We start from the raw sequence: 22,752 nt of genomic DNA, 5'->3' as shown, positions 1-22,752 counted from the left end.
TAAAGGGATGATTCTGACCATAATGGTTAATTACAGCTGTTTCTAAATGGTACGGCGTTGGTATATTCCCCACGGGTTAAAGGGATGATTCTGATCATAATGGTTAATTACAGCTGTTTCTAAATGGTACGGCGTTGGTATATTCCCCACGGGTTAAAGGGATGATTCTGACCATAATGGTTAATTACAGCTGTTTCTAAATGGTACGGCGTTGCATATTCCCCACGGGTTAAAGGGATGATTCTGATCATAATGGTTAATTACAGCTGTTTCTAAATGGTACGGCGTTGGTATATTCCCCACGGGTTAAAGGGATGATTCTGATCATAATGGTTAATTACAGCTGTTTCTAAATGGTACGGCGTTGGTATATTCCCCACGGGTTAAAGGGATGATTCTGATCATAATGGTTAATTACAGCTGTTTCTAAATGGTACGGCGTTGCATATTCCCCACGGGTTAAAGGGATGATTCTGACCATAATGGTTAATTACAGCTGTTTCTAAATGGTACGGCGTTGGCATATTCCCCACGGGTTAAAGGGATGATTCTGATCATAATGGTTAATTACAGCTGTTTCTAAATGGTACGGCGTTGGTATATTCCCCACGGGTTAAAGGGATGATTCTGATCATAATGGTTAATTACAGCTGTTTCTAAATGGTACGGCGTTGGTATATTCCCCACGGGTTAAAGGGATGATTCTGATCATAATGGTTAATTACAGCTGTTTCTAAATGGTACGGCGTTGGTATATTCCCCCACGGGTTAAAGGGATGATTCTGACCATAATGGTTAATTACAGCTGTTTCTAAATGGTACGGCGTTGGTATATTCCCCACGGGTTAAAGGGATGATTCTGATCATAATGGTTAATTACAGCTGTTTCTAAATGGTACGGCGTTGGTATATTCCCCACGGGTTAAAGGGATGATTCTGACCATAATGGTTCATTACAGCTGTTTCTAAATGCGAACAGCCAAGGTCGTGAACAAGCACTGAGGCTGAAAACAATTGTTAATCTCCTACCGGTGTGTATTATGCTCTTAAAGGATGATTTGATAAATCACACTTTTTCTATGCGTAGGACCATTGTAAATTACAGTCCTAAGTAGTATTGTAGAACTGTTTTTACGCAATATTGATAAATGTTGTTTACGAAGCCAGAAACACTCTTTGAAATTGGAAAGATTCCTTCATCATAAGTCAAATAAGCAAGCCATGTCCGAGCGAGAATGGCTTATAGGGCAGGAGCCTATATCCTGTTTCTGTAGCGTGAGGCAGCTTGGTGTACAAATACATCCCCCCCCATCGTAATGTTTCCATTTTAAGTATTCTAAAGGCATCCAAGAGAAGGACAGAAGTGGAAATGTGTGCCGTAGCTATTTCCACAAGCAACTCCATCCAAACTCTTCGGGTACGTCTGAAATGGCATCCTATTCCTTATATAGTGCATTACTTTTGACCAGGGCCCAATATGGTGCCATTTTGTGTCTCATCCCTAGACTCCATTTAAAGCTCTGGTGTTTCTCACCAAGTACTTTTTACAAGGCACTGAACACGAAGCAATTAACATTTCATTCTCTCCCAAAGCCAGCGAGGGGAACCTGTTGTTCTCTCTACTTTGGCAACCTTGAGGTTGTTGGACGCTACAAAACTCATGAGGATAATTAATAAAGTCATGAACAATATTACGGAAAGATGGTTTAGCTGACGCAGGGAGGATGAAGCGAGAAATTTATGCCCCTTCTGTGTTGAGTCCAAAAGCCAAAGCTTTTGTGTGGGTTTGGAAAGTGAGATGATGCCCTGTGCATTTTAAACAGTACCTCCATCATCAGAGTTGGATTCATTTATTATTTAAAAATGATTTCTGAAAAACATGCTTCGCATAAAATAAAATGTTAATAAACGAACACATCTAACATCTCTAACATCTCTAATACCTCTAACATCTCTAATACCTCTAACATCTCTAATACCTCTAACATCTCTAATACCTCTAACATCTCTAATACATCTAACATCTCTAATACCTCTAACACCTCTAACATCTCTAACACCTCTAAGATCTCTAATACCTCTAACATCTCTAACATCTCTAACACCTCTAATACCTCTAACATCTCTAATACCTCTAACATCTCTAACACCTCTAACATCTCTAACATCTCTAATACCTCTAACACCTCTAACATCTCTAACACCTCTAACATCTCTAACACCTCTAATATCTCTAATACCTCTAATACCTCTAAGATCTCTAAGATCTCTAATACCTCTAATACCTCTAACATCTCTAACACCTCTAACAATACCTCTAACACCTCTAATACCTCTAACACCTCTAATACCTCTAACATCTCTAATACCTCTAACATCTCTAACATCTCTAACATCTCTAATACATCTAATACCTCTAACACCTCTAATACCTCTAACATCTCTAATACCTCTAACATCTCTAACATCTCTAACATCTCTAACATCTCTAATACATCTAATACCTCTAACATCTCTAATACCTCTAACACCTCTAACACCTCTAACACCTCTAATATCTCTAACATCTCTAACATCTCTAAAACCTGTTACATCAGCCTATTTAGACTGTAAACTCTCCTTCCAGACTCACATTAAGCATCTCCAATCCAAAGTTAAATCTAGAATTGGCTTCCTATTTCGCAACAAAGCATCCTTCACTCATGGTGCCAAACACACCCTCGTAAAACTGACTATCCTACCGATCCTCGACTTCAGCGATGTCATTTACAAAATAGCCTCCAACACTCTACTCAGCAAATTGGATGCAGTCTATCACAGTGCCATCCGTTTTGTCACCAAAGCCCCATATACTACCCACCACTGCGACCTGTACGCTCTCGTTGGCTGGCCCTCGCTTCATTCTCGTCGCCAAACCCACTGGCTCCAGGTCATCTACAAGTCTCTGCTAGGTAAAGCCCCCCCTTATCTCAGCTCACTGGTCACAATAGCAGCACCCACTCGTAGCATGCGCTCCAGCAGGTATATCTCACTAGTCATCCCCAAAGCCAATTCTTCCTGTGGCCGCCTTTCTTTCCAGTTCTCTGCTGCCAATGACTGGAACGAACTGCAAAAATCACTGAAGCTGGAGACTCATATCTCCCTCACCAGCTTTAAGCACCAGCTGTCAGAGCAGCTCACAGATCACTGCACCTGTACATAGCCCATCTGTAAACAGCCCATCCAACTTGCTCCTTTGCACCCCAGTATCTCTACTTGCACATTCATCTTCTGCACATCTACCATTCCAATGTTTACTTGCTATATTGTAATTACTTCACCACCATGGGCTATTTATTGCCTTACCTCCCTTATCTCACCTCATTTGCACACACTGTATATAGCCTTATTTCTACTGTATTATTGATTGTATGTTTGTTTATTCCATGTGTAACTCTGTGTTGTTATATGTGTCGAACTGCTTTGCTTTATCTTGGCCAGGTCGCAGTTGTAAATGAGAACTTGTTCTCAACTACCCTACCTGGTTAAATAAAGGTGAAATAAAATTTAAAAAATAACATTTCTCAATGCAATCAAATCTGCATTGCAGTGTTTACGCAGTAGCTGTTTTTCCAATTGTCAAATTAACCAGACAGACTGGTCTTGGGTACTGTATAAAAACCTACAACTACTACCCGGACGACCCCCCCCCCCCGCCCTCTCTCCCCCTCACAGGTACGCTTTCACTTCTTAGAAGTGTGTGGGCCCGGGATGAATATTGTTTAATAAAGAAACTATCCCAGCCTTAAGACATCCATGTCATAACAAGGACATCTTAGATGGTGTTTGTTTGTCAGTGTTGAGAGCATTCAGGTTCTGTTTTAGGGAGAATTCATTCACAATAGCTCCCCAATACCCTGCATTGGTCGGAGGTACTCTGCTGCATCGATATAAAAGCTCATATGGAGCTAAATGCCACAGAAATGTCAGGCTATTTCTACAAATAGATACTGTGGGATCAGGACAGCTGTCATGGCAACTCTAATGTAATATTTACAAGGCCAATGTCAGGCTGGACAAAAAAAGCTCTCGAGTTCCAAATGGCAACCTATTCCCTATATAGTGCTTTTCTTTTTTAACCAGAGCCCATGGGATATTAGTGCACTATATAGGGAATAGGGTGCCATTTGAGATGCACAATACGTCTACACTGAGCGGCAGGTGTCCAGAAGGTTGATGATGTTGAACGCATAGAAACCATGGCAACGTCCATATAAAAGAAAAGGTCTATTAGCATCCCGCTGGCTGATATTAATGGTAGAAACTTTCCACAGATCAATACCCCAACAAACGATGAACGCGTGCATATAGCCACACATACAAGTTGCTTTGAAACATGGCATCACCAAAAGTTACCATGGAAACCCTAAATAGAACAATAAGACACAGATAGAACAATGAAGCATCCGGTTGGCGTTTCCACTCACTACCAAATATGGTGATGACAGGAAGCCCAGTAGGAGGCAGTGGGAGGCAGTGGGAGGTAAAATGGAGCTAGATGGATTTTGGCAGACATTCTTCAAATTTTATTATCGATGAAACATTTGATCTCTATACAGTTTTCTGTTTCCAAAAAACTATAATCTGTAACAAACAGATTGGACTGTGTTTTGTACACTTTATCCTTTGTCAATGTTTTTTTTTAAATGGCGTTGTTTAAAAGGAGTGCATGGGCAAATTCAGTTATTGCACACGTGCACTTTACAGGGTGGTAAAGGTGTTCCCTAACGGAAATATGTTAATAAGTGCTAGAACACTCCAATAGGGTCTCACTAGCTTGTGATTGGCTCTGACCATCTCCTTGCTTGTTTTGCCCACTATGATTCATTTGCTCCAATTGGAAACGACAGGCTCTGGTCTATCTTGGGTAGAGATACTTTTGAGGAGATGAGAAACTCCATCGGAAATCGTACTGACGACAATTGTGTACGTTGCCCATGTGTCGTCAAATGGGCTGCATAATGCATTCTGGGCTATTCTAGGACAAGGATAGCTCTCCTTCAAGTAGTGAATGGGAGTCAATTGGGCATTAGCTCAAAACCTCCAAAAATTAGCATTAATTTCGTGAGCAAGAAGTACAACATTACAACATCTTCAGTATCGTATAGCTTTGGAATTGTGACATTTACGTACATTCGAGGAAAATAGGCAGATTTCTCGACTCATACCTTGACCTTGAGAAGGGATTGCGGGACGATTAGTTTAGCAATAGTGTAAAGTAGCATGACTATTTGAACACGATTGGTCTGCAGTCTGCTGGGTTGTGCGTTATACACTGCATGACCAAAAGTATGTGGACACCTGCTCATCACCTGAACATCTCATTACAAAATCATGGGCATTAATATGGAGTTGGTCGCCCCTTTGCTGCTATAACAAACTCCACTCTTCTGGGAAGGCTTTCCACTAGATGTTGGAACATTTCTGCAGGCACTTGCTTCCTTTCAGCCACAAGAGCATTAGTGAGGTCAGGCACTGATGTTGGGCAATTAGGCCTGGCTCACAGTCCGCGAACCAATTCATCCCAAAGATGTTCGATGGGGTTGAGGTCAGGGCTCTGTGCAGGCCAGTCAAGTTCTTCCACACCGATCTCGACAAACCATTTCTGTATGGATCTCGTTTTGTCCACGGGGCCATTGTCATGCTGAAACAGGAAAGGGCCTTTCCCAAACTGTTGCCACAAAGTTGGAAGCACAAAATCATCTAGAAGTCATTGTATGCTGTAGTGTTAACATCTCCCTTCACTGGAACTAAGGGGTCTGAACCATGAAAAACAGCCCCAGACCATTATTCCTCCTCCACTAAACTTTACAGTTGGCACTATGCATTGGGGCAGGTAGCGTTCTCCTGGAATCCGCCAAAGATTCATCACTCCAGAGAACAATGGTGGTGAGTTTTACACCACTCCAGCCGACGCTTGGCATTGCACATGGTGATCTTAGACTTGTGTGCGGCTGCTCTGCCATGGAAACAAACAGTTATTGTGCTGATGTTACTTCAAGAGGCAGTTTGGAACTTTGTAATGAGTGTTGCAACCGAGGACAGAAGATTTTTACGTGCAACACGCTTCAGCACTCGGCGGTACCGTTCTGTGAACTTGTGCGGCCTACCACTTCGCGGCTGAGCCATTGTTGCTCCTAGACTTCCCACATCACAATAACAGCACTTATTTACCGAGCTGGTAAATGTGTTCCGAGCCGGTAAATGTGTTCCGAGCTGGTAAATGTGTTCCGAGCCGGTAAATGTGTTCCGAGCCGGTAAATGTGTTCCGAGCCGGTAAATGTTTTCCGAGCCGGTAAATGTGTTCCGAGCCGGTAAATGTGTTCCGAGCCGGTAAATGTGTTCCGAGCTGGTAAATGTGTTCCGAGCTGGTAAATGGAACATCTACGCTCCAATGGACTCCTTTACCTCATCTATACTGATAAAATAAAAAACATTCAAATGTCAATATTCAAACTGATGAATATATCATGAATTAAGGTAAGACCTAGATGCAGATTGTCGAAGTAACAATGTTTAATGTTGCAACAGAGGCAAGCAGAAGACAGGTCAAGGCAGGCAGAGGTCTGTAATCCAGAGGGAGGCAGAGGTACAGGGCGGCGGGCAGACTCAGGGGCAGGCAGAGTGGTCAGGCAGGAGGGCTCAGAGACAGGACAAGCAAGGGTCAAGACCGGGAGGTATAGCAAAAGGAGAATAGAAGCAGGAGTACGGGAAAACACGCTGGTTGACTTGAAAAAACATAAAAGACGAACTGGCAACAAACAGACAGAGAACACAGGTATAAATACACAGGGGATAATGGGGAAGATGGGTGACACCTGGAGGGGGGGGGAGACAAGCACACTGATTGGTGAAACAGATCAGGGCATGACAGAATAGGCCGTCACAAATGAGGTAGGCCTACAACAAGAAGTACATTCACACATTTCTGTACATTTTGGGTGCATTACAGCTTTTGGAGAGACAGTTTTCCAAGGGAATTTACTGCATAGACGTGTTGGTATGAACACCCAACAGGCTACCTACATAGGCATTAAATATGGACCTCAAATCAGTCCTATGATTTCAGTCCTGTATAGGATGAATGCGTACAGCCAATTATTAATATGAGTTACCATGACCATGCGCTGTGTCGGCTTTCAACACATCATTTGCTGAGACTGGGATAGGATAGGATGTAGCCTCAAGGCTGTGGAAATAAACGAGTAACTTTTTATTCATCCTTAGACTAGAAATACTGCCTCCAAGTTAGCCTACAACTTCGTAGGAACTGCACGTTTCCTATTAAACATGCATCAGAGGGTTAGGCTACTCACTACTAATGTAATGACTGGTGTGTGTGTGTGTGTGTGTGTGTGTGTGTGTGTGTGTGTGTGTGTGTGTGTGTGTGTGTGTGTGTGTGTGTGTGTGTGTGTGTGTGTGTGTGTGTGTGTGTGTGTACACGTGAGCTGAGAGAGACACCCACCCACCCATGCAGACACTATAACTACCACTCTCACAGACATTCCAAAAACGCAATTTGTGTCTGGCCAGAGCCATATATATTCGTGTCTGGCCAGAGCCATATATATTTGTGTCTGGCCAGAGCCATATATATTCGTGTCTGGCTAGAGCCATATATATTTGTGTCTGGCCAGAGCCATATATATTTGTGTCTGGCCAGAGCCATATATATTTGTGTCTGGCCAGAGCCATATATATTTATGTCTGGCCAGAGCCATATATATTTGTGTCTGGCCAGAGCCATATATATTTGTGTCTGGCCAGAGCCATATATATTTGTGTCTGGCCAGAGCCATATATATTTGTGTCTGGCTAGAGCCATATATATTTGTGTCTGGCCAGAGCCATATATATTCGTGTCTGGCCAGAGCCATATATATTCGTGTCTGGCCAGAGCCATATATATTCGTGTCTGGCCAGAGCCATATATATTTGTGTCTGGCCAGAGCCATATATATTTGTGTCTGGCCAGAGCCATATATATTCGTGTCTGGCCAGAGCCATATATATTCGTGTCTGGCCAGAGCCATATATATTCGTGTCTGGCCAGAGCCATATATATTTGTGTCTGGCCAGAGCCATATATATTTGTGTCTGGCCAGAGCCATATATATTCGTGTCTGGCCAGAGCCATATATATTCGTGTCTGGCCAGAGCCATATATATTCGTGTCTGGCCAGAGCCATATATATTCGTGTCTGGCCAGAGCCATATATATTCGTGTCTGGCCAGAGCCATATATATTCGTGTCTGGCCAGAGCCATATATATTTGTGTCTGGCCAGAGCCATATATATTCGTGTCTGGCCAGAGCCATATATATTCGTGTCTGGCCAGAGCCATATATATGTGTCTGGCCAGAGCCATATATATTCGTGTCTGGCCAGAGCCATATATATTTGTGTCTGGCCAGAGCCATATATATTCGTGTCTGGCCAGAGCCATATATATTCGTGTCTGGCCAGAGCCATATATATTCGTGTCTGGCCAGAGCCATATATATTCGTGTCTGGCCAGAGCCATATATATTCGTGTCTGGCCAGAGCCATATATATTCGTGTCTGGCCAGAGCCATATATATTCGTGTCTGGCCAGAGCCATATATATTCGTGTCTGGCCAGAGCCATATATATTCGTGTCTGGCCAGAGCCATATATATTCGTGTCTGGCCAGAGCCATATATATTCGTGTCTGGCCAGAGCCATATATATTTGTGTCTGGCCAGAGCCATATATATTCGTGTCTGGCCAGAGCCATATATATTCGTGTCTGGCCAGAGCCATATATATTCGTGTCTGGCCAGAGCCATATATATTCGTGTCTGGCCAGAGCCATATATATTCGTGTCTGGCCAGAGCCATATATATTCGTGTCTGGCCAGAGCCATATATATTCGTGTCTGGCCAGAGCCATATATATTCGTGTCTGGCCAGAGCCATATATATTCGTGTCTGGCCAGAGCCATATATATTCGTGTCTGGCCAGAGCCATATATATTTGTGTCTGGCCAGAGCCATATATATTTGTGTCTGGCCAGAGCCATATATATTTGTGTCTGGCCAGAGCCATATATATTTGTGTCTGGCCAGAGCCATATATATTTGTGTCTGGCCAGAGCCATATATATTTGTGTCTGGCCAGAGCCATATATCTTTGTGTCTGGCCAGAGCCATACATATTTGTGTCTGGCCAGAGCCATATATATTCGTGTCTGGCCAGAGCCATATATATTCGTGTCTGGCCAGAGCCATATATATTTGTGTCTGGCCAGAGCCATATATATTCGTGTCTGGCCAGAGCCATATATATTTGTGTCTGGCCAGAGCCATATATATTTGTGTCTGGCCAGAGCCATATATCTTTGTGTCTGGCCAGAGCCATATATCTTTGTATCTGGCCAGAGCCATATATATTCGTGTCTGGCCAGAGCCATATATATTTATGTCTGGCCAGAGCCATATATATTCGTGTCTGGCCAGAGCCATATATATTCGTGTCTGGCCAGAGCCATATATATTTGTGTCTGGCCAGAGCCATATATCTTTGTGTCTGGCCAGAGCCATATATCTTTGTGTCTGGCCAGAGCCATATATATTCGTGTCTGGCCAGAGACATATATATTCGTGTCTGGCCAGAGACATATATCTTTGTGTCTGGCCAGAGCCATATATATTCGTGTCTTGCCAGAGACATATATCTTTGTGTCTGGCCAGAGCCATATATATTCGTGTCTGGCCAGAGACATATATATAAATGCATGGCTGTGGATCTGTCAGAGACTACATACAATATGTATGATTCTTGAATGGAATCATTGCCAATAATTTCAACAACGCTATAACAGGTGGAGGTTTGTGTATAGTTTGTAGTGAGGACTATACAGCCCCGAATTGCACATGAACGATGTAATTCTATGCGTAGAGGAGGATTTTTGCATAAATAAATACAAACTATGGCTCGAGGGAGAGAAACAGAAACAGGTTACTACGTTCACACGTGATAGTCAAAATGTTCGCTCTGTAGTTCTAAAAAAAAAACTGTGAATATTAGGATATCGCCTATCGCTGTCCTACAAGTGTCTCGGGTAAATCATTATTGCGTTGAACACGGTTTCATTTGCTGTGAGCGAGCGCGCATTATTAAACAGCAAGATCGATAAAATCACTCACTTCCGATATAGAACGTTAATTACTATAATCTCGAATTAAACACATGCTCCAATTGTACATTGTTGTGCCAAATGCCTATATAAAAAAAGGCTGTGTTCTTTAGAATTCCGTTGAAGCATAGAGAGAGAGAGAGAGAGAGAGAGACGGAGAGAGAGAGAGAGAGAGAGAGAGAGAGAGACGGAGAGAGAGAGAGAGAGAGAGAGACGGAGAGAGAGAGAGAGAGGAGACGGAGAGAGAGAGAGAGAGAGAAAGAGAGAGAGAGAGCGAGAGAGAGAGGCACTGCAGAATGACAGATCGACATGAATAAATAATCAGAAAGCAGAGCTGACCACCAGAGAGAGAAGAGAGAGAAAGAGAGAGGTGCGCTGCCTGATGCCAAGGCGCGTGTCTGTCTATAGTTCCCAGAGCGCTGTCCGTGTTGCTGGTCCTTCTCAACGTGTCCATTCACAGGTTACCTGCAGCCTATACACTGACCACGATGCACGACGAACTCACACCATAGGAGAATCACACTTGAAAGAGACATTGTGGTTTTCGATTTAGAAGAAGCCTCCTTTAAAATCCTTAGATTAGATCGAACGTGGTCAGATTCAATTTGTGTACCGCGGTTTGGAGAAAGGAGAGAAGTCTTAAATATCGGTGTGATGGTTAACGAATAAATATGGGATTATTGTGGACATGAATGTACCGGGACGTGTTGACAAAATGTTCGTCAATATGATCTCTTTTGTCACATACCTGAAGTTAATTGATCTACTCTGAATACTTCGACTCAACGGTTTCAACGCTCGCCTGGATAATAAGTGATGATTCGGGAAATATTTTTTCTTCTTCTTCCAATGTGCTTATGAATTGAACGCATAAAGTAGCCTGCAAGTGGGTACTTGAAGATCTGACATCTATACATTTTGATATATAGATCTGAGAAGAATAAAACACGAAGCCATGTCTTGTCTGCTGGTGTTAGTGAACTGTGTGGTCCTGTTGCTCTTCGCCAGCGACATGTTTTTGGTCAGTGGAAGTAAGTGAATATATAATATGTTTGTTTCTTGTTTTTAATGACCTGTTTTCTAGCAATCCTCTCTCAATCACTTGCGTCAAAATATCATATCCCAACTGCACACGGGGACATTGTCCTTGCTGTCACTGTGGAGAGGTTAGTGGGTTAATGCTATGGATAGGTTGGTGGGTTAATGCTGTGGATAAGTTGGTGGGTTGGTACTGTGGATAGGTTGGTGGGTTAATGCTGTAGATAGGTTGGTGGGTTAGTACTGTGGATAGGTTGGTGGGTTAATACTGTGGATAGGTTAGTGGGTTAATGTTGTGGATAGGTTGGTGGGTTAATGCTGTGGATAGGTTGGTGGGTTAGTACTGTGGATAGGTTGGTGGGTTAATGCTGTAGATAGGTTGGTGGGTTAGTACTGTGGATAGGTTGGTGGGTTAATGCTGTGGATAGGTTGGTGGGTTAATGCTGTGGATAGGTTGGTGGGTTAATGCTGTGGATAGGTTAGTGGGTTAATGCTGTGGATAGGTTGGTGGGTTAATGCTGTAGATAGGTTGGTGGGTTAATGCTGTGGATAGGTTAGTGGGTTAATGCTGTGGATAGGTTGGTGGGTTAATGCTGTAGATAGGTTGGTGGGTTAATGCTGTGGATAGGTTGGTGGGTTAATGCTGTGGATAGATTGGTGGGTTAATACTGTGGATAGGTTGGTGGGTTAATACTGTGGATAGATTGGTGTGTTTATACTGTGGATAGATTGGTGGGTTTATGCTGTGGATAGGTTGGTGGGTTAATACTGTGGATAGGTTGGTGGGTTTATACTGTGGATAGATTGGTGGGTTTATGCTGTGGATAGATTGGTGGGTTTATGCTGTGGATAGGTTGGTGGGTTAATACTGTGGATAGATTGGTGGGTTTATACTGTGGATAGATTGGTGGGTTTATACTGTGGATAGATTGGTGGGTTTATGCTGTGGATAGATTGGTGGGTTTATGCTGTGGATAGATTGGTGGGTTTATACTGTGGATAGATTGGTGGGTTTATACTGTGGATAGATTGGTGGGTTTATACTGTGGATAGATTGGTGGGTTTATACTGTGGATAGATTGGTGGGTTTATACTGTGGATAGATTGGTGGGTTTATGCTGTGGATAGATTGGTGGGTTTATGCTGTGGATAGATTAGTGGGTTTATGCTGTGGATAGGTTGGTGGGTTAATGCTGTGGATAGGTTGGTGGGTTAATACTGTGGATAGGTTGGTGGGTTAATACTGTGGATAGGTTGGTGGGTTTATACTGTGGATAGGTTGGTGGGTTAATGCTGTGGATAGGTTGGTGGGTTAATACTGTGGATAGGTTGGTGGGTTAATGCTGTGGATAGATTGGTGGGTTAATACTGTGGATAGATTGGTGGGTTAATACTGTGGATAGGTTGGTGGGTTAATACTGTGGATAGATTGGTGGGTTTATACTGTGGATAGGTTGGTGGGTTAATACTGTGGATAGATTGGTGGGTTTATGCTGTGGATAGGTTGGTGGGTTAATACTGTGGATAGATTGGTGGGTTTATGCTGTGGATAGGTTGGTGGGTTAATACTGTGTGTAGGTTGGTGGGTTAATGCTGTGGATAGGTTGGTGGGTTAATACTGTGGATAGGTTAGTGGGTTAATACTGTGGATAGGTTGGTGGGTTAATACTGTGGATAGATTGGTGGGTTTATGCTTTGGGTACAGCTGTATTTTCTTCACCATGTTGTTGTGCCGAATTGTTATCAAGTAATCACAACTTATTCAGACTCATATCTAGCATATTTTAACTTCCTGATTGTTTACCTCAACTTTTATAAGTAGCCTAGAACCTATTCCTAATTAGCCAGTGGTTATTAACACATGGTTACAGAATTACTCACGTGTAATTAGCACGTAATTCAAATCTCTTACTAACCAGGAATTGATGTGAGGAAGCTGCCTATAGGATCGCCTTATGAAGAGACTGACGTTAAAGGTGACAGGCAAAAGTTTCCCTGTTTTTCCAAACTTTTCTTTATTCAACAGCTAAATACATCATAAAAAAGGTCTACAATAATATTTTGGTCAGTGTAGATTTAAAAAAAATCCTTGATACAGTATGTTAGTTAGCTAGCTAGACCATATCTCCTAATCATTATTTACATACATGTTTATTACCCAGATTTACAAGTGTCTTCTCAAATCATGTCAGACATGTGCTCCTTGCAGTAAGCCAGGTCTGTAGCGTGTGCTCCTTGCAGTAAGCCAGGTCTGTAGCGTGTGCTCCTTGCAGTAAGCCAGGTCTGTAGCGTGTGCTCCTTGCAGTAAGCCAGGTCTGTAGCGTGTGCTCCTTGCGGTAAGCCAGGTCTGTAGCGTGTGCTCCTTGCGGTAAGCCAGGTCTGTAGTGTGTGCTCCTTGCGGTAAGCCAGGTCTGTAGCGTGTGCTCCTTGCGGTAAGCCAGGTCTGTAGCGTGTGCTCCTTGCGGTAAGCCAGGTCTGTAGCGTGTGCTCCTTGCGGTAAGCCAGGTCTGTAGCGTGTGCTCCTTGCGGTAAGCCAGGTCTGTAGCGTGTGCTCCTTGCAATAAGCCAGGACTGTAGAGTGTGCTCCTTGCGGTAAGCCAGGTCTGTAGCGTGTGCTCCTTGCGGTAAGCCAGGTCTGTAGCGTGTGCTCCTTGCAGTAAGCCAGGTCTGTAGCGTGTGCTCCTTGCAGTAAGCCAGGTCTGTAGCGTGTGCTCCTTGCAGTAAGCCAGGTCTGTAGTGTGTGCTCCTTGCAGTAAGCCAGGTCTGTAGAGTGTGCTCCTTGCAGTAAGCCAGGTCTGTAGCGTGTGCTCCTTGCAGTAAGCCATTGCTATTTTCTTTTTGTCCTCAAATGATGTCATCCTTACATTCTATGGTCAGAAAATGACATCTTCACAAAAAAAGTGGAAATTAGTGTTATTACTTTGTGCTCGTTTATTTTGTTTTGGAGTCCTTTGCCTGTCACCTTTAACCGTTATTTAGGCTTGCCATTACGAAGGGGTTGAATACTTATTGACGCAAGACATTTCAGCTTTTCATTTTTGATGAATTTGTCAATAAAATATTTTTTGACTTTATGTTTTTATTTTTTTTTGTAGATCAGTGAAACAAAATCAAAATTGAATCCATTTTAAATTCATGGCTCTAACACAACAAAATGTGGAAAAAGTCAAGCTTTTGAAGGCACTGTTGTATATGTGTCACAGAAGTATTTTCTCATGATGTGTGGGTGTTTTTCAGCGGCAGGGACTGGGAGTCTAGTCAGGATCGAGGGAAAGATGAACGGAGCAAAGTACAGAGAGATCCGTGATGAAAACCTGACACCTCGGTCTGAATTCACAATCTCTACTTTTGAAATGGCAGCGAGAATGATGTGCAGTGCTCCCCTGGGCGTCATTAGTTGTGTGCATTCTGTCCTTTGGGGACGTTGCGCATGCGTTTTGCCAGCTTGAGAAGGGTGCAATTGCGATCCGCAATTCGGGGCTTTCCTCCATCTTTATACTTCTCTTGGTCCATTTTTATGTTTAGTACAGGCGGAGGCGCTCCAGTACAGTAGGTGGCGTTAAATGCACAATAACGTTGGATAGCTAGCTAGCTGTACATCGGTAGACGGTGTCCTTCGTCCTCCACATGTCGGACACTGTTTTCCTGAAGTTCTGTTAACAATGGTGAGGACAGGTGTTTGGCAGGCAGGCTAGCTAGCAAGGAAGACTCTGGTAGGTGGGGGCAATTTTTTAAATTTCCCTTTTAACCCACATTCAAATGTGTCACACAAGGATGCTGGGGGGGGGGGGGTCAGTTCTATTGATGTTTAATCTCTGTGGGAAAAAGGGACTTCTCAGAGCCATCAAAATCCGTAATATCAATAAAATAATAATTAGGACTCTCATGCGTATGAATGAGTCGCTGTGAAGGAGCCTGGATGATGAAATAACTGTGACAGTTATGTTGCCAATTGTCATCAGAGCAGAAATCAGACCGTTGGGATTTACAGTCCGTCCGACATTCATTTGAACAGAAAACAGAATGTCCAATTACTTCTGTTAAGTTTTATGGTTCCCCATTAAGTTTTATTTTCAAGATTAAATTGCATGACAGCAATGAACAGATTGAGGAATTTAATGTGTGAAATAATTGTCACAGTGGGGGAAATAACGAATGGCCCACCTATCAAATCAAATCAAATCAAATGTATTTATATAGCCCTTCTTACAATCAGCTGATATCTCAAAGTGCTGTACAGAAACCCAGCCTAAAACCCCCAAACAGCAAGCAATGCAGGTGTAGAAGCACCTATCACTGTTGAAGCTAGCTATCAGGTGTCCCCAAAGAATGTGTGTGTGTGTGCCAGACATGTCACATCCTGCCAGACTACGCCACCATAGAAAAAAGTGTAATTTGGTCTCTGATATAACGTGAGGTCTCTGCTCACAGACGGGTTGGTTGTTTAGCAACAAAACCAAAATGTGGCTTAGATCGTTGGCAACACGTAAACTATATTGTGCACACATTTGCACAATAAATTGTTACAGTTGTTGGCTAGCTAGCTAAACCCCGTCTATTGTCAGCTAACCCGTCTATTAGGCCACTGTAGAAATGTAGACAGGAAGGAATACGACAAGACGTGGTCCAACTGGTGTCAGAAACAAGCTAATTTCCCCGACTGTTGTCACCAACATCTGCAATGTCACCATGGTCACTTGGCCCCAAGGTAGAGTCCCTGTGCAGAATACAAAACGGACACTCACACGAGAACAGGAGGGAGTCAGCGTGGGTTATAATAGGCTAAATAACCTTGGGTTGATCTTCTCCATCCAAAATGGTGAGAAACAGAGAAGAGAAATTGGGTTGTTACGGGGCGTTTCCAACTAGGCCTTACCCTACACCAGTGTGTATGTTAATGTTAGCTCTAGTGTCATTGTGTGAAATTCACCAGTGTTAAGACAAACAATCATTTATGCTTTGAGATATACCAGCATGACGCTGGTGAAGATTGTACGAGGGTGGTCGGCAGGTAGCCTAGTGGTTAGAGCGTTGAGCCAGTAACTGAAAGTTTGCTGGATCGAATCCCTGAGCTGACAAGGTAAAAATCTATCTGCCGTTCTGCCCCCTGAGCAACGCAATTAACCCACTGTTCCCCGGGGCGCCGAAGACGTGGATGTCGATTAAGGCAGCCCCCCCCACAGCACCTCTCTGATTCAGAGGTGTTGGGTTAAATGCGGAAGACACATTTCAGTTGAATGCATTCAGTTGTACAACTGACTAGGTATCCTCCTTTCCCCTAAAAACACAATAATGGGATTATAGCAGCATGACGCTAGCGAGGATTGTATGAATGCACAGCAGGAAATCATGAACGTGGCAATTTACTGAAGTCTCACTGATAAATTGGCCATGGCATTCATAAACATGTTTTATTTATTACAATTTGTATTTATTTATTTAACCTTTATTTAACTAGGCAAGTCAATTAAGAATAAATTCGTATTTACAATGACGGCCTACCAAGAGGCATAAAGTCTCCTGCGGGACGGGGGCTGGGATTAAAAATAAAATTGTAAAACTAAACACACATCACAACAAGAGAGACACCACAACACTACATAAAGAGAGACCTAAGACACCACAACACTACATAAAGAGAGACCTAAGACACCACAACACTACATAAAGAGAGACCTAAGACACCACAACACTACATAAAGAGAGACCTAAGACACCACAACACTACATAAAGAGAGACCTAAGACACCACAACACTACATAAAGAGAGACCTAAGACAACACAACACTACATAAAGAGAGACCGAAGACACCACAACACTACATAAAGAGAGACCTAAGACAACACAACACTACATAAAGAGAGACCTAAGACAACACAACACTACATAAAGAGAGACCTAAGACAACACAACACTACATAAAGAGAGACCTAAGACAACACAACACTACATAAAGAGAGACCTAAGACAACACAACATGGCAGCAACACAACACAACATGCAAACAACAAAACATGGTAGCAACACAACATGACATCAACACAACATGACAACAACACGACATCAACACAACATGGTAGCAACACATCAACATGACAACAACACAACATGACATCAACACAACATGGTAGCAACACAACATGACATCAACACAACATGACATCGACACAACATGACAACAACACAACATGACAACAACACAACATGACATCGACACAACATGACAACAACACAACATGACAACAACACAACATGACAACAACATGACAACAACATAACATGGTAGCAACACATCAACATGACAACAACACAACATGACATCAACACAACATGGTAGCAACACAACATGACATCAACACAACATGACATCGACACAACATGACAACAACACAACATGACAACAACACAACATGACATCAACACAACATGACATCGACACAACATGACAACAACACAACATGACAACAACATAACATGACATCGACACAACATGACAACAACACAACATGACAACAACACAACATGACAACAACATAACATGGTAGCAACACATCAACATGACATCGACACAACATGACAACAACATAACATGACATCGACACAACATGACAACAACACAACATGACAACAACACAACATGACAACAACATGACAACAACATAACATGGTAGCAACACATCAACATGACAACAACTCAACATGACATCAACACAACATGGTAGCAACAACACAACATGACAACAACATAACATGGTAACAACACATCAACATGACATCATCATAACATGGTAGCAACAAAACATGACATCAACACAACACAACATGACATCAACACAACATGGTAGAAACACGTCAACATGACATCAACATAACATGGTAACAACACATTAACATGACAACAACACAACATGACAACAACACAACATGACATCAACACAACATGGTAGAAACACATCAACATGACATCAACATAACATGGTAGCAACAAAACATGACATCAACACAACATGGTAGAAACACATCAACATGACAACAACATAACATGGTAACAACACATCAACATGACAACAACACAACATGACAACAACACAACATGACATCAACACAACATGGTAGCAACACATCAACAACACAACATGACAACAACACATCAACATGACAACAACACAACATGACATCAACACAACATGGTAGCAACACAACATGACAACAACACAACACAACATGACATCAACACAACATGACAACAACACAACATGACATCAACACAACATGACATCAGCACAACATGACATCAACACAACATGACAACAACACAACATGACAACAACATAATATGACAACAACACGACATCAACATAACATGGTAGAAACACATCAACATGACAACAACACAACATGACATCAACATAACATGGTAGCAGCACATCAACATGACAACAACACAACATGGTAACAACACATCAACATGACATCAACACAACATGGTAGCAACACATCAACATGACCACAACACAACATGACATCAACACAACATGGTAGCAACACATCAACATGACAACAACATAACATGGTAACAACACATCAACATGACATCAACACAACATGGTAACAACACATCAACATGACAACAACATAACATGGTAGCAACACAACATGGTAGCAACACATCAACATGACAACAACACAACATGGTAACAACACATCAACATGACAGCAACATAACATGGTAGCAACACAACATGGTAACAACACATCAACATGACAACAACATGACATCAACACAACATGGTAGCAACACATCAACATGACAACAACATAACATGGTAGAAACACATCAACATGACAACACAACATGACAACAACATAACATGGTAGCAACACATCAACATGACAACAACACAACATGACATCAACAATATATGGTAGCAACACATCAACATGACAACAACATAACATGACAACAACATAACATGACAACAACACAACATGACAACAACACAACATGACATCAACACAACATGACATCGACACAACATGACAACAACACAACATGACAACAACATAACATGACAACAACACAACATGACAACAACACAACATGACAACAACATAACATGGTAGCAACACATCAACATGACATCGACACAACATGACAACAACATAACATGACATCGACACAACATGACAACAACACAACATGACAACAACACAACATGACAACAACATGACAACAACATAACATGGTAGCAACACATCAACATGACAACAACTCAACATGACATCAACACAACATGGTAGCAACAAAACATGACATCAACACAACACAACATGACATCAACACAACATGGTAGAAACACATCAACATGACATCAACATAACATGGTAACAACACATCAACATGACAACAACACAACATGACAACAACACAACATGACATCAACACAACATGGTAGAAACACATCAACATGACATCAACATAACATGGTAGCAACAAAACATGACATCAACACAACATGGTAGAAACACATCAACATGACAACAACATAACATGGTAACAACACATCAACATGACAACAACACAACATGACAACAACACAACATGACATCAACACAACATGGTAGCAACACATCAACAACACAACATGACAACAACACATCAACATGACAACAACACAACATGACATCAACACAACATGGTAGCAACACAACATGACAACAACACAACACAACATGACATCAACACAACATGACAACAACACAACATGACATCAACACAACATGACATCAACACAACATGACATCAACACAACATGACAACAACACAACATGACAACAACATAACATGACAACAACACGACATCAACATAACATGGTAGAAACACATCAACATGACAACAACACAACATGACATCAACATAACATGGTAGCAGCACATCAACATGACAACAACATAACATGGTAACAACACATCAACATGACATCAACACAACATGGTAGCAACACATCAACATGACCACAACACAACATGACATCAACACAACATGGTAGCAACACATCAACATGACAACAACATAACATGGTAACAACACATCAACATGACATCAACACAACATGGTAACAACACATCAACATGACAACAACACAACATGGTAGCAACACAACATGGTAGCAACACATCAACATGACAACAACACAACATGGTAACAACACATCAACATGACAGCAACATAACATGGTAGCAACACAACATGGTAACAACACATCAACATGACAACAACATGACATCAACACAACATGGTAGCAACACATCAACATGACAACAACATAACATGGTAGAAACACATCAACATGACAACACAACATGACAACAACATAACATGGTAGCAACACATCAACATGACAACAACACAACATGACATCAACAATACATGGTAGCAACACATCAACATGACAACAACATAACATGACATCAACACAACATGGCATCAACACAACATGACATCAACAATACATGGTAGCAACACATCAACATGACAACAACACAACATGACATCAACACAACATGACAACAACACAACATGGAAGCAACACATCAACATGACAACAACACAACATGACATCAACACAACATGGTAGCAACAACACAACATGACAACAACATAACATGGTAACAACACATCAACATGACATCAACATAACATGGTAGCAACAAAACATGACATCAACACAACATGGTAGAAACACATCAACATGACATCAACATAACATGGTAACAACACATCAACATGACATCAACACAACATGACAACAACACAACATGACATCAACACAACATGGTAGCAACACATCAACAACACAACATGACAACAACACATCAACATGACAACAACACAACATGACATCAACACAACATGACAACAACACAACATGACATCAACACAACATGACAACAACACAACATGACATCAACACAACATGACATCAACACAACACAACATGACAACAACACAACATGACAACAACACAACATGACAACAACACGACATCAACATAACATGGTAGAAACACATCAACATGACAACAACACAACATGGTAACAACGCATCAACATGACATCAACACAACATGGTAGCAACACATCAACATGACAACAACACAACACAACATGACATCAACACAACATGGTAGGAACACATCAACATGACAACAACATAACATGGTAACAACACATCAACATGACAACAACATAACATGGTAGCAACACAACATGGTAGCAACACATCAACATGACAACAACACAACATGGTAACAACACATCAACATGACAGCAACATAACATGGTAGCAACACAACATGGTAACAACACATCAACATGACAACAACACAACATGACATCAACACAACATGGTAGCAACACATCAACATGACAACAACATAACATGACATCAATTTAACATGGTAGCAACACATCAACATGACAACAACATAACATGGTAGCAACACATCAACATGACAACACAACATGACAACAACATAACATGGTAGCAACACATCAACATGACAACAACACAAGATGACATCAACAATACATGGTAGCAACACATCAACATGACAACAACATGACATCAACACAACATGACATCAACACAACATGACATCAACAATACATGGTAGCAACACATCAACATGACAACAACACAACATGACATCAACACAACATGACATCAACACAACATGACATCAACAATTCATGGTAGCAACACATCAACATGACAACAACACAACATGACATCAACACAACATGGCATCAACACAACATGACATCAACAATACATGGTAGCAACACATTAACATGACAACAACACAACATGACATCAACACAACATGACAACAACACAACATGACATCAACACAACATGACAACAACACAACATGACAACAACACAACATGACAACAACACGACATCAACATAACATGGTAGAAACACATCAACATGACAACAACACAACATGGTAACAACACATCAACATGACATCAACACAACATGGTAGCAACACATCAACATGACAACAACACAACACAACATGACATCAACACAACATGGTAGGAGCACATCAACATGACAACAACATAACATGGTAACAACACATCAACATGACAACAACATAACATGGTAGCAACACAACATGGTAGCAACACATCAACATGACAACAACACAACATGGTAACAACACATCAACATGACAGCAACATAACATGGTAGCAACACAACATGGTAACAACACATCAACATGACAACAACACAACATGACATCAACACAACATGACATCAACACAACATGACATCAACAATACATGGTAGCAACACATCAACATGACAACAACACAACATGACATCAACACAACATGGCATCAACACAACATGACATCAACAATACATGGTAGCAACACATCAACATGACAACAACACAACATGACATCAACACAACATGACAACAACACAACATG

At 41.7% G+C, this 22,752-nt stretch overlaps 1 protein-coding gene across 2 annotated transcripts in view; it reads left to right on the top strand.

Annotated features, from left to right (window-relative positions):
* Positions 1-10,430: 10,430 nt before the first annotated feature.
* Positions 10,431-22,752, top strand: part of fndc4a (fibronectin type III domain containing 4a) — an 81,025-nt gene continuing 68,703 nt past the window's right edge. For both annotated transcript variants that reach the window (XM_045721184.1, XM_045721183.1), the window contains exon 1: positions 10,431-11,231. In XM_045721184.1, the coding sequence (XP_045577140.1) occupies positions 11,156-11,231 (76 nt within the window). In that variant the 5' untranslated portion in view covers positions 10,431-11,155. The remainder of the gene's footprint in view (positions 11,232-22,752) is intronic.

This window comes from Salmo salar, chromosome ssa06, assembly GCF_905237065.1.
Source record: "Salmo salar chromosome ssa06, Ssal_v3.1, whole genome shotgun sequence".
Classification (NCBI taxonomy): domain Eukaryota; kingdom Metazoa; phylum Chordata; class Actinopteri; order Salmoniformes; family Salmonidae; genus Salmo; species Salmo salar.
This window is presented reverse-complemented; position numbering and strand designations above follow the sequence as displayed.